The 15,221-nt window shown below is 35.4% G+C and overlaps 2 protein-coding genes and 1 long non-coding RNA gene across 4 annotated transcripts in view; 1 reads left to right on the forward strand and 2 right to left on the reverse strand.

Moving 5' to 3' along the window:
- LOC307008913 (butyrophilin subfamily 1 member A1-like) overlaps positions 1-15,221 on the reverse strand; it is a 250,491-nt gene that overhangs the window by 194,631 nt on the left and 40,639 nt on the right. The gene's annotated exons all lie outside the window — the stretch shown is intronic.
- The window catches only part of LOC307008983 (exportin-6-like), a 56,048-nt gene that overhangs the window by 36,307 nt on the left and 4,520 nt on the right, over positions 1-15,221 (forward strand). Inside the window, exons 5-6 of the mRNA XM_079632347.1 lie at positions 9,996-10,088; positions 14,479-14,640. Coding sequence (XP_079488473.1) covers positions 9,996-10,088; positions 14,479-14,640 — 255 coding nt within the window. The remainder of the gene's footprint in view (positions 1-9,995; positions 10,089-14,478; positions 14,641-15,221) is intronic.
- Positions 6,832-8,083, reverse strand: LOC307009015. The gene is made up of 4 exons (XR_013799940.1): positions 7,951-8,083; positions 7,676-7,736; positions 7,311-7,416; positions 6,832-6,968 (listed from the first exon to the last, which is right to left on the reverse strand). It is a non-coding gene; the product is annotated as an uncharacterized lncRNA (long non-coding RNA).

Raw genomic sequence — 15,221 nt, forward strand, 5'->3', positions numbered from 1 at the left:
AGAGAGAGAGAGCGCGGAGAGAGAGAGAGAGCGCGGAGAGAGAGAGAGCGCAGAGAGAGAGAGAGAGCGCAGAGAGAGAGAGAGAGAGAGAGAGCGCAGAGAGAGAGAGAGAGCGCAGAGAGAGAGAGAGAGAGAGAGCGCAGAGAGAGAACAGAGAGACAGAGAGAGAGAGAGAGAGAGAAAACAGAGAGACAGACAGACAGAGAGAGAGAGAGAAACTTTTAAAATAGAAGCTTACCAAACAAGTCATCATCATCATGCATATCATCATATCATTGCCTGTCAGTCGCGTTTCCATTATTACAGATTTGCGCAAATGTTTTGCCCTATTATTAGCCTATCTATCTATTTTAATCCGTAATTGAAAAATTAACGGTTGTTGTCTTTTTGAAACGAAACACTTCTCAAAACGTCTTTTTGAACACCAAAATTTTAATTTGAAACACCAACTGCTGCGCAAAAAAAGTAAATATCGACGAATTTTCAGATTTTTGTTTATGACTTTTTGACACTTTTTTAAACATTGTTGTATTTTATTTGACAAAAGCACAACGTTTTATTGTTATTATGAGTTCACATAAATAAAAGTAGTTGCGAATAATGTATTATTATTTTCTGTATGACCAGAAATTAGATAAAAAAATTTAAGGTAATGGAAACGAGGCTATTAATAAGCTTGTCATTAAATCACACTGAATATTGATTACTTGGTCAACATACCCTTTTAAATTGCAATGGGATTTGAATTGAAATGGGATTTGTGGTGCTGTTTTCGGTTGGCCACGATTCCTCTGATGTTCCTCTGTTGCAATTACCTTCTTGCAGATCAGGCAACCCAGCCAACACAGCCATGTGGGGCCCACATGGGTTTGACCTGGGCTATCTAACTGGGACCCAGACAGTTTTGTCCTCGGTTTCCATGGTGGCCCTACATGGGTTTGCCCAGATGCAATGAACCCTGCTCAGTGTGCACACTACAGGCTGTTAAATGTAACACTGATCAGTGTTGGAGTTAATGAGATAATTCATTGATTAAATAATGATTGAGCCTTAGTGATGAACACCTGCTGTTAACGAGCAGAACCACTGAAGGAAAGAGAAACACAACTACTTCCAGCCACAGCCTTAGATTAAATCAACTGAAGATAAAATACACTAAATCCCTCAAGATCTGATTAAACAACTCCACAAACAGCATTACCAGCTTCACTTATTACTAACCAGGTTGACTTAATTTCTGTCAGACGTCTACAGAAGGTTAAAGGATTAGTTCACTTTTAAAATGAAAATTCTGTCATCATATACTCACCCTTAAGTTGTTTCAAACCTGTATGAATTTCTTTCCTCTGCTGAACATAAAGGAAGATATTTAGAAGAATGTCAGTAACCAGACAGTTTTTGGTTCCCAATGACTGCCATAGTATATTTTTTTCCTACTATGGCAGTCATTGGGAACCAAAAACTGTCTGGTTACTGACATTCTTCTAAATATCTTCCTTTGTGTTCAGCAGAGGAAAGAAATTCATACAGGTTTGAAACAACTTAAGGGTGAGTATATGATGACAGAGTTTTCATTTTAAAAGTGAACTAATCCTTTAAGATGTTGATGATTTATTGAAAATAATAGTTTGGTTTGATGCCACCATTATGGTGATCAGCGTTTGCTTTAGTTGGGCTCTGACTTATTAGCATTAGTTTTTATCTGCTCAGTTGTATCTGATTGTTATGTTGAGAACAACAAGAGAAAAAGCAATCAGATGCTATAAGCTGATTGATGATACAAATATAATCATCATGAAGTGGTTTGGCACACTGTTTTTGTGCGTGAGTTTTGTTCAGGTGATATGTTATTCATTTTGTTGTGATTCTACTGCAAGAATTCCAGCACACTTCTATCAGAACATCAAATGATTCTCAAAACACCATTTACGCATTTTGGACTTGTGCGGTTTTTACCTCCACACAGACATCAAGAATCAGCATATGAATCTCAACAATGGTGACATGCTTCATGGTACAATGCATTCTGGGTGCATCATACGAAACTTATCCATGGCTCCAAGAATGCATTGCACCATGAAGCATGTCACCATTGTTGAGATTCATATGCTGATTCTTGATGTCTGTGTGGGAGTAAAAATAGCATAAGTCCAAACTGTGTAAATGGTGTTTTAAGAATCATTTGATGTTCTGATAAAAATATACTGAAATTCCCACTGTAAAAATGAAAACATAGATTTTATTTATTTCTAATTTTAAAAAAAATGAGGCAACAGATTACAAGCAATATTATTAATTAAATTTAACAAATTAGAATTGAGTAATAATTAATCAAATTAATTCCTTAAATGTTAACCATTTAAAAAGAGTAAAAATTACTAAATATATGTTATTGCCAACATTGAAGACACCTGATGTTAACAAGCAGAATCACTGAAGGAGAAAACCATAATTAAAGTCACCATTATGGAGATGAGTGTGTGTTTTAGTTGGGCTCTTGACCCTTAAATTATTAACTTTAAGTTTTGTTTGGCTGCTGTACATGAGTTATAACAGCCAGATGAACAAATAGAAACGTTGATCTAATAAAAAATATATGTATTTTTTTTTTAGGCGCACACAGACATCAATATTTAGCGTATGAATCTCAGCAATGGTGACAACCTCTGATCATAAGCTCATTATTTATTCATGCAGTAATGCATGATGGGAGCCATGAATGAGTTTTGATTGGTGCAACCCAGAATGCACTGCAACATGCTTTATAAATGTCACCATTGTTGAGATTCACAGGCTGATTCATGATGTCTGTGTTTTGTTTTGGTTTTTTTTGTACAAGAGAAACTTTTTAGAAATTATTTGGATTACCTTTTAAATAAAATATTACGGTGTACAATGCCCGTACTTCTATAGTTAATAAAGATAACTTAACTCATAAACTGGACTCCATTTGAGTTAAGTGATTCAGGTCAAATGATTGTGAAATCATGATTATGTTAAAACACAACCAACACCATCAGATCACTGTTTGTTCATCTGGCTGTTATAATTCAAGTACAGCAGTCAAACAAAAATTAAAGTTAATTATTTAAGGGTGAAGAGCCCAACTAAAACACACACTCATCTCCATAACGGTGACTTTAATTATGGTTTTATCCTTCAGTGATTCTGCTTGTTAACATCAGGTGTCTTCAATGTTGGCAATAACATATATTTTGTAAATTTTACTCATTTTAAATGGTTAACATTTAAGGAATTAACTTGATTAATTATTACACAATTCTAATTTGTTAAATTTAATTAATAATATTGCTTGTAATTTGTTGCCGTATTTTAATTAATTAAATACAAATAAAATATATGTTTTATTTTTTACAGCGATTAGACTTTTATCATTAATCAGCTTATAGCATCTGAATGCATTTCCTCTTGCTGTTCTTAACATAACAATCAGATACAACTGAGCAGAGTAAAACTAATGTTAAAAAGTCAAGATCCCAACTAAAGCAAACGCTGTTCACCATAATGGTGGCATCAAACCAAACTATTATTTTCAATAAATCATCAACATCTTAACCTCTGTTAAATCTCAATAAGAAGTTATTTAGACGTCTACCAGAAATAAAGTCAACCTGGTTAGTAATACGTGAAGCTGGTAATGCTGTTTGTGGAGTTGTTTAATCAGATCCTGAGAGATTTTGTGTATTTTATCTTCTAGTTGATTTCATCTAAGGCTGTGGCTGGAAGTACATTTAAGGAATTAATTTGATTAATTTGATTACTCAATTCTAATTTGTTAAATTTAATTAATAAAATTGCTTGTAATCTGTTGCCTCATTTTTATTAATTAGATATAAATAAAATCTATGTTTTCATTTTTTCAGTGATTCTGCTTGTTAACAGCAGGTGTTCATCAATAATGCTCAATCATTATTCAATCACTTAATTACCTCATTAACACCAACACTGATCAGTGTTACATTTAACAGCCTGTAGTGTGCACACTGAGCAGGGTTCATTTCATCTGGGCAAACCCATGTAGGGCCACCATGGAAACCGAGGACAAAACTGTCTGGGTCCCAGTTAGATACACTGTAAAAAATAATTCCGTAAAAAAACGGATAATGTACTGGCAGAAAATTACCAGGACATTTTCCGTTAAATTACGGACAGTTCCTTCACCTATAAAACGGAAAATTCTGTATATTAACAGTACATTTTCCGTACTATTAACGGATCATCCTTACACAGAAATTTCTGAATTTATAGAAATTTTATAGCATATATTTTGGTAGCAAATAATTCAAGAACCATATATACAAATTGAACATGGTTTATTTTTGTACAAATATTCATGTAAACATTCTTAAATGCATTCAATGAGTAAAGATATATACATATATATGACAAATGAAACAATGTACAAAGACCCATTAAAAAGTGCTTGTATTGTGGAATAAGTTTAGACATTAAACAAACAAGAGACAGAATTAAAAAAAGAAAACATGAGCAGGTACTTGCACAATATTGGTGTTGCACCAAATAGCTCACAAAATTCTTTGAAAAAAAAACTTAATTACCTGTGAAAGTCAAGATTCAAAACATTTTCAAATGCAATACAATACAAATACAATACAGAAAGAAAGAAACAAAAACAAATGGAATATGAATACAGGTCTTCTGCTTTTATCATTAAGACAGCTTCAGACTTAGTCAATAGTAGAGTGAAATGTTAGTGTTAATGCCATTTTTCTGTAAGAGAACATCATATTCCTTAGTTCACCCAAAAAATTAAATTCTCATTAATTACTCACGCTCATGTTGTTCCACACCCCACAAGACTTCCATTCGTCTCCATAACAAAAATTAAGATCTTTTTGAGGAAATCTGAGAGATTTCTGTCCCTCCATTGACATCTTACGCAACTACCAATTTCAAGGTTCAGAAAGGTATACAGAGATAAATGTAATCCATGTGACTCCAGTGGTTTAACCTCAAATTTATGAAGTGGCACAAATGTTTTGTGTAAAGAAGAAAAATAGACATCTTTTCTCACAAAATATAGATCGCTGACACGCGATCACAAGAGCGCCACAATGCATGCGTGCTGCTGACCCAGCAGGGTGAGAATGCATGGGTGAGAACACAAGCCACTGAGATGCTCATGTATCAAAATATTGTGACAAAAGACAATTTGTTTTGTTTTTCCACACACAAAGCATTTGCATCGCTTTTTTGGGGGGGTTAAACCAATGAAAATACATAGATTACACCGTGTTCTAACTACGCGCAACACACGATAAAAGGTATATTTTCCATGTCAATCAGAGTTTTTGTCCTAACCAGTGACACGTGACGATTCTATTTTAGAAACGGTTTCTATTTTTCTGCGACATTGCAGCTGGAACACTACAAAAAAAAACTGTCAACTCATTGTGAACAAACAAGTGTATTCTATGACAAAGATTGTTTCAGTCACTCAGTTGTTTAAATGGTGTAATATTTATTAATTTGATTATGTACTTATCAATTTCATTGTGACTGCTGTGCCAAGAGAACCTGTCCACACACTGTTCTGATTGGCTGTGGTTTTTAATTGTTTTTGTCACTTTACATGGTCACGACGCATTTGGTGTGGACAGAAAAATAACAATCTGGTTAGGACACCGTGTTACTTTAATGATGTCTTTACTACCTTTCTGGAGCTTGAAAGTGGTAGTTGCATAAGCTGTCAACAGAGGAAGAGAAAGCTCTCAGATTTCATTAAAAAAATCTTAATTTTTGTTCTGAAGATGAACTAAAGTCTTGCAGGGTTGGAACATCAGCAGGGTGAGTAATAAATGACATTATTTTAATTTTGGAGTGAACAACTTGCGTGAAAAACTTTCCTTCTTCGGTATGTTCAGTTAAAGGTCCATTTTGAGATTTGACAAAAGCTTAAAGGGATAGTTCACTTTGAAATACAATTTTGGTATGTTTTATCTTACCTGAAGTGCATCCAAGATGTAGGTGTCTTTGTCTCCGCAGTAGTTTAAATTTTGATATTTTTAGGTCAAACCGTTCTTGTCTGTCAGTCATATAATGCAGGTATATAGGCACTGTCTCCAAAAGCATGCAGAGATGTCTCTAATAGTATGCAGAGAAAAGTCCAAATTACACAATTCCCCATCGTAAGTGCACATTGATGGCCTAAGACACCAAACAAGCGGTTTGTGTGATAAAACGAACAGTATTTATATCGTTTTTATCTCTTTTACACAACAACGTCCAAGTGATCTGTTTACTTAGTCTGCGTAAGCGCCGGAAGTGATCTCTCGCGCGTGTACGTCACTCATTGTTTACATCAGAACCTATGCACAGAACAGAGATTGTAGGTGGGACGGCTAATAGAAATGGTACTAGTTTGCGCCTATCCGGGATGTTTAAACCGATATAAAAAAATACATTTACGCAAGCTCGCGCAATCTCATCCGGGAGACCACTTCCGGAGCATTCCGGCGCTTACGCAGACTAAGTAAACAGATCACTTGGACGTTGTTGTGTCAGAGATAAAAATTATATAAATACTGTTCGTTTTATCACACAAACCGCTTGTTTGGTGTCTTAGGCCATCAATGTGCACTTACGATGGGGAATTTTTTAATTTGGACTTTTCTCTGCATGCTATTAGAGACATCTCTGCATGCTTTTGGAGACAGTGCCTATATACCTGCATTATATGACTGACAGACAAGAACGGTTTGACCTAAATTTATCAAAATTTAAACTACTGTGGAGACAAAGACACCTACATCTTAGATGCACTTCAGGTAAGCTAAAACATACCAAAATTTAATTTCAAAGTGAACTATCCCTTTAAACTTTACATGGATTTTCAGTTGTTCATACAGGAACTTCAGCAGTCTTGGAGGAATGTGTAGACGTTTGGTTTCCTTCATCTCAGCCTTTTCGACCTTCATTCAGGATTTCTGCACAGGAAAGTTGCATATGAAGAAAAAAAATATATGTTTTTAGCTACACATGAAATTAAATGAAGGAAATTGAACTACAAAGTATCATGCAGACCAGGTTGAGGTTGAAAAACAATTGTACAGTATTTTACGTTCGTTAAATTATCAACTGTCATCCCTAATTCTTTAAAATTCAAACACTGTATTAAATGCTAAGACTTCTGTTTACAGTGGACTCCAATTGCATGTTATGTTAGCTTGTCTGCTCAACTATACCTTATATGTTTCATTATTTTCAATTATAAACAGTAACACAACAACATGCTCTATAAATAATTTCATTAAAAATGTGTTGCTTACCTTTATGAACTCCAGGATAAGTGCCATTTTGTAGCTCACTGCCTCAATAGGGTAGGTGATGTGGTCAATAACTTATTGAATGACAGCAATCCTGAAATCCCATCACCTTAAACAAATAAGATATTACAAAAAATGAAAAACATTACACGACCACTTCAGAAAAACCACTCCAAAAACAGTTGTTTAAATCTTCCTAATACAATGTTTTTCTACTGACCTGTAAAAATATTTGAAGGGGGTAACAGTTATTCAGCAACCAACTTTTTCTATAAACATTTTTCCTCCAAATTTAAATGTGTTTTGCCAATATTGAGTACTCATAATGATTAATAATAATAAAAATACTAATAAAACAAAATACAAACCCATAAGCATGCAGGGTGGTGCTTGGGATGCACAGTAACTTAACGTTACATCAGCAAAGTCCTGTCAATAGATAAGAAAACAACAGAAACTATGAAACAAACTATAATAAAGTATAATAGCAGTCATGTTAAATGTAAATTATTCTGTCAAGGTCATTATTAGGGGTTTAAAGTCATATAATGTGTCGTGTGTGTATAACGTTAATGTCTGTGTGTCGTCTAAAACAAAAACAAGACAATAAAAAGTCTAACGTAAACGTATAACATTAACGTACCTCATTTGGCAGAAAATGTGGTGTTTTCCTTGATCCAGCTGTACTGCGTCACACAGTCTTCACGTTGTATCTTCATGCCTTTTAAATAAAGTCTTAAATGGCCTTTCCTTTTCTCGACGATTCATCAGGTAGCTTTTGTTTGAAGCCATTAAACTGCTCCAAAAACACGAGTAACGTAACGTTACTGCCCTTCATCCTGGTTAACGGGTGCGCTCGGCACGAAATAAACTGCATCACCGACTAAATAAAAGCCAATAAACCAGTTACAACGAGGACACTATAACACATACAACCAGGGGAACTTCCACGAGTGTGAAATAAAATATTTCAATGTGTGACGATAAGCATAACATGATAAACACGACGGCTCCGACATTCATTTGCCTAACAAGCCGGATGGCAACTAAATAACGTTACGTAAACAGCTTATTTGACATTTAGCTAAATATAATTTTAGTTTTTTTTACCACAGAAGTGTCAGAATAACTTCCACACATCCGAAATCCGACTTTAAAAAGCAACTTTGGCCGCGGTCATCTGCGTGTGTAATGGCGGTTGCGTCTCAAACTTTTCGCGCCGATCAGGTTCTAGTTCCCACAATGCAACGCGTAATTCAAAATACGGGTAAAAGTCCTGTAAAAGACAAATACGGAAAATTCCTTCAAATTAATATGGTACATTGTACCGTATTTTTACGGAATTTTTTTACAGTGTAGCCCAGGTCAAACCCATGTGGGCCCCACATGGCTGTGTTGGCTGGGAAACGACTTTATCCGACCCGTGAGGTTCGACAAAGTAATCGTTTGTCCATTTATCTTGAAACTGCCTTTTCTCCTCGCTAACATGCCGTTTTTTTTCTCGAAGGGCCAGGCTCCCGCCCTGGCTCTCGCTCCATCATCTCCATCTAACGTTACAGACAACCGTTCCGTTGATGCCTTCTGGGAGTGAGGTCAAGTTCGATCGGTCGTAATTACCGCTTATGCCTATAGATGCCGCTAAACACCACTAAACGAAAAAGTATTTTTTCAAAGCAATGGACAGTTTTAACAGTTTTACAAATGTTATCAGATGTTATCGCGGGCCGCCAGAAATGTTTCCGCGGGCCGCACTTTGAGAACCAATGCTATAAAGCCTCGGTGTCGTATTTGATACACGTATGTCTAAGGTCTAAATTATCAACATGATAAAACTGTTGTACACAATCTAGTACATGTCTTCTGTTTGATTTATAGTTTTCTAGTAAGTTAAAGGCCTTTCAGTATATATCTAAAAATGTCCACCTTCAGGTCTTTTTGCTGTGAAATATTTACTGAAGTAAAAATAAACAATAACTTCTATTGTTAGTAATATTTTAAGATGAACTTTTACTGGACTGAAGCAACTTGGCTTTACTTGATTATTCATAAATAATTTTAGAATATAATGCCTTATTCTGCATGACCATATTCTACATCCCTTAATCCACCCAATCCCTAAACTAACAACTACCTTACGAACTATTAATAAGCAGTGATTAGGAGTTTGAGGCAAAAGTCATAGTTAATAGATAGTTCAATGTTGTTCAATTGGACCCTAAAGTGTTTCCCAAAATGTTAAAATGTGAGTATCAAATATGATACATCAGGCTTTTGAGGAACATTAATTTGTTGTTTGTCATCATTGTTTTGCATCATAAAACTAATCATTTAAATATCATTTTACTAAGACATTATTAGGAGATATAAAGTGACAACTGATTTGTATGCATTTTATGTAGTTAGTCTGTTATACTGGAATAAAGATTCACATTAAAAGCTATCATAATTTCATCGTACTTTTTGACCATATAAATAACATCTGCATTAAATATCATATTTCTGCTCAGTTTGGGCCATAAAAGCCTGATTTATCAAATACGATACTCAAAAAGCACACGTTAACTTTTATTCTCTCTCTAAAGGTTCAGTTAACTCTTCCATTCAACATAATGTTTTTTGTTCTGACTTGTTTCATATGTCAAGCATTACAGGATTGAACATGCTGTTTATCTTTCTTTATTGTCTCAGGTTGTGGTTCAAGAGCCTGGCCAGACCTTCAAACCTCTGTTACCCAGCATCCTCAGCCTTTGTTTGGACCAGGTTTACCCAATTGTGGCAGAGGTAAGAGACATGAACTTGGTAAAGACACCGCACCTCAGAGTGCTTACGGTTAAAATACATTCCCCGCATCATTTGATTTACATAAAAACAAAACAAAGAGTTTATTGTAAGTGACATGACACTAAAATGCAATAAACAAAAATAACAGAAACTGTAACACAACACACTCATAACAGAAACGATACGAAGAAACAAAATTTACACAATATAATCATCATATGTGTTGTGCCTCGCTGAGACTTCTGGTTTCAAACATTTACTGTTTTTCCCTCTATATTATACAAACTGTAAAACCCAACAAGTTAAAGGGTTAGTTCACCGAAAAATGAAAATAATGTCATTAATGACTCACCCTCATGTCGTTCTAAGCCCGTAAGACCTCCGTTCATCTTCGGAACACAGTTTAAGATATTTTAGATTTAGTCCGAGAGCTTTCTGTACGTCCATTTTAACTGTATATACGGTATACTGTCCATGTCCATAAAGGTAATAAAAACATCATCACAGTAGTCCATGTGACATCAGTGGGTTAGTTAGAAGTTTTTGAAGCATCGAAAATACTTTTTGGTCCAAAAATAACACAAAATAAGACTTTATTCAGCATTGTATTCTCTCCCGGGTCTGTTGTCAATCCTTCACAGTTACGCTGATGGCGTAAGACGCTGATGACGTGTTATCTGGTGTGCCCGAGCTTCATTTATAGACTGAGGGAAACGCACACTTTAAAAGTGTCTCTTCCGCGACATGCATATTTACGCACCATTAAAAAAATGATTTTTACGCAAACAATGTAGAATAGCTTGAATATAGCGTGCGTCTCCCTCAGACTGTAAACGAAGCTCGGGCGCACCAGATAACACGTCATCAGCGTCTTACGTCAGCAGCGTCACTGCGGAGTCCTGAACGCAGATTCACAACAGACCCGGGAGAGAATACAATGCTGAATAGTCTTATTTTGTGTTATTTGTGGACCAAAAAGTATTTTCGATGCTTCAAAAACTTCTAACTAACCCACTGATGTCACATGGACTACTGTGATGATGTTTTTATTACCTTTATGGACATGGACAGTATACTGTATATACAGTTTCAATGGACGGACAGAAAGCTCTCGCACTAAATCTAAAATATCTTAAACTGTGTTCCGAAGATGAACGGAGGTCTTACGGGCTTAGAACGACATGAGGGTGAGTCATTAAAGGACAAGTTCGGTATTTTACACTTAAAGCCCTGTTTACAGATCGTATCTGATGAAATAGAACGGTAAAGATTAAAATTTGGACACATGCTCCTGTCCCGAGAATTTTAGTTTTATTTAGCGTTTGTGGACCTATTTTGCCAAACGCGTCACACCCAGATTCTTCCGTTGAGAGCTTGAATAATAGACACCAGTTGGTGGCGATAATGCACCTTTGCCGATTGCAAGCAAACCGCTGGCATTTCATTTAATACACAGAAGAAGCAGAAGAAGAAGCGGCGGAGGAATAACGTACCTCACACAGCACATTCAATACAATCAATGGAGTTGGACAAACACTACGATAAAACCTGTTGGAATGCATCTTTTTCAGCGTTTTTTTTTGGGCCCGTATCAGTGAACACCCCTGACCACTCGGTGAGTTTCACGTCTTTGTAAACGAAAGTTTAATGTGTTTTAGGAAGGAATCTTCCAGTGGCCATAGACAACCATTGTGTGGGGGTGGGGGGGAAGCGAAATAAACCCAAAATTCTCGGGACAGGAACATGTGTCCAAATTTTAAACTTAACCGTTCTATTTCATCAGATACGATCTGTAAATAGGGCTTTAAGTGTAAAATACCGAACTTGTCCTTTAATGACATTATTTTCATTTTTGGGTGAACTAACCCTTTAAGCTAACTCATTTAATTTGAGGAAACCGATTGCCTCAATTCATTTAAGTTTATAAAAACCAATAGTTATGAGTACTCTGAACTTATTTTAATCGAGTTCACTAAAACAATAATATTTCTTAATACACAATTAAATTTTAACACTGCATTTAATACTGTATATAACTGAAACTTCACTATATTGAGTAAAACAGTGAAATAACACACTTTAAATGAACTCACAGCACTTGCAGTTACTGCTAGCTCAAAATATCACACACAAAGTCCAATCCAATGAGTTAAGCTAACTCATTACATTTGAGGAAACCGATTGCCTCAATTCATTTAAGTTTATAAAAACAATAGTTATGAGTACTCTGCAATTATTTCAGTTGAGTTCACTAAAAGTAGATATTGCAGTCAAGAAATTAAGTGATTAATTAAGTGATTAATTAAGAGATGATTGAGCATTAGTGATGAACACCTGCTGTTAACATGCAGAATGACTGAAGGAAAGAGGAACACAAGAACTACAACTGACTTCCAACCACAACATTAGATGAAATCAACTGAAGAAGATAAAACATGTTTAAATCTGTCAAGATCTCTGCAGAGGAGGATTGAACAACTCCACAAACAGCATTACCAGCTTCACTTATTACTAACCAGTTTGACTTTTATCATGCGTCTACAAAAGTTGTTATTGTGAATGAACAGAGGTTTAGATGAAGATGATTTGAGTTTCATTTAAAGACACCATGATAGTGGTCAGTGTTTGCTTTAGTTGGGCTCTTGACCCTTGACTTTACAACACCATGTTTTATCTGGCTGCTGTAACTAAGTGTTTATATAACACATTTGTTATGGCAAAAAAAGCCAAAAAAATTTGAGCATGTGATTGTGTTTCGATGATGAATTATGAAAATGATGAATCATCATATGGTGTCTTGATTCTCTGATTAAACAGGTGATAAATAACTTGTATTATGCATTATAAAATAACTGTTATTTGTCCGTAAGGCCCATTGTTGTTACAATCAGATTTTAAAAAGCTCTGTGTTATCATGCTGACTTACACACAGACATCAAGAATCAGTATATGAATCTCAACAATGGTGACCATTAAAAACGATTCATGCTGCAATGCATGCTGAAAGCCATGGATAAGGTTTGTATTATGGTAGTACCCAGCATGCATTGTAGTGTTTTTTTTTTTTTTTTTTTTTTTCATGGTCACCATTGTTGAGATTCATATGCTGATTCTTGATGTCTGTGTAAGTTTTGGTGATGAATTATATTTTCTGTAAAATCCTTCATACTATCTGATAGTCATTACTCTGCTAGTTCTTATGATGTGAACTCTTTCGAAAAGTTTCAAATACAACTAATAATATAATCTGAGATTTGACTCTGAATGAGATTCGACTCTGAATGAGATTTGACTCTGAATCAGATCTGACTCTGAATGAGATCTGACTCTGAATGAGATTTGATTCTGAATGAGATCAGATTCTGAATGAGATCAGTGAATCAAATCATTAGGTGATGATTGTCATCATCAAACCTTGGCCATCATCACCCAAACATACTTTTCTTTGAATTTTGTGCCATAAGAAACGTTTCATAAGCACTCAATTACAGCAGCCAAAGAAAAACTTATACTCATGCGTGCAAGGGTCAAGAGCCCAACTAAAGCAAGCGCTGATCTCCATCATGGTGACCTTAAACCTTGTATTTCTTGTGTTTCTCTTTCCTTCAATGATTCTGCTTGTTGACAGCAGGTGTTCATCACTAATGATCAATCATCACTTAATTGATTATGAATTAACTTAACTATACAATTATTATTCAATTATCATTCTAGGATCTAGAAATGTTCTATAACTCATTCAGTTTGAGTTCTGTTTCAGTCATTCAAGCCACTTCAAGGTTTGATATTATTTGAGTGCAGTGAACTCAATTTAATTGAGTAAATATTACTGTTAGGTTTTACAGTGCAGTAATTCATAGTTTACTTGCAAAAACGGTAAATTTGACAATATTTTACAATACAATTACATACATGATGTTGAACCATGTAGTTTTCCACCATATATCTTAGTTAACCAGTAAACCAATTACCGGTAGTTACAGTAAAAAAAAATGTCTGTAAAAATGACAAACATTTTATAGTGTAGAAACCACAATCCAGAACATGTAATACATTAGCATTTACAAGACAAACACTAATCATTGTTTAGCAGAACAAAGAGTTTAAAAATTTAATATTTATTTTATGGAATATTGTAGTATTTATTATATCATAATTTATTATATCATTTTTCCAATCAGTTGAACCAATCAATTCCAGATTTATAAAATTATGTCTTACGCTATTTTTTTGCATTATTATTATTATTATTATTATTATTTTGAGAAGGCGTTTCACTAGCATATACGTCACAGTAGAGAAGAAAACATTATTGCAACTTTTGTGCCTCTAACGTTCTTCTTTCTGTGAGCTCTTGTAATCTGCTCATCTTCACCTCTGTGTTCTGCAGCGCTCCTGTCCAGATGTGAAAGCTGAGATGTTCGAGCTGCTCTTCCAGATTCTTCATCAGAACTGGAGGTTCTTCTTCAAGAGCTCAGTGTTGAGCAGCGTCCAGAGAACCGGAGCGGAAGAACTCATGGAGAACCAAGCGCAGTTCACGGCCGCCATGCAGGTATCGACCGCACGTGTATAACACACACACACACACACACACACACACACACACACACACACACACACACACACACACACACACACACACACATAAACATAACTGTCTGAGTTATAACATGTCTTAAAGGCCACTAGAACAATGTTATATATTTTGTTGATTTGTGTACTTGCATTATCCCAAATGTTTCTAAGAATGTTTAAATCCGGAGAAATAAGCAGGTTTACCCAGGACACGGACTGTGCGTCGCCTATCAATGACATCATACCCGCGTTACCCTCAATTTCCGGTTATATTTTGTAGAAACCATGGAAACACCAACATACACTATTTAATATATTATGTGTTTTATTAGACAGATTAGCAACTACAGCTCAACACAGTTTGTCGTTTTGTTTAAATCTCGTTTTCTTGATTTACCGCGAGTACAATATTGACCATGCCTAATATTGGTCTAGCTCACTGCAGTGTGCAACAAGTGTCTCATATAGTAGCCGCCGAGTGAACGCACAGAGTATTATAACAACTGTCATCACACCCAAATGTATCTAATATGATAAAACAGCGCTGCGTTACCCCAC

This window comes from Phoxinus phoxinus (assembly GCF_949152265.1).
Source record: "Phoxinus phoxinus genome assembly, chromosome: 1".
NCBI lineage: Eukaryota > Metazoa > Chordata > Actinopteri > Cypriniformes > Leuciscidae > Phoxinus > Phoxinus phoxinus.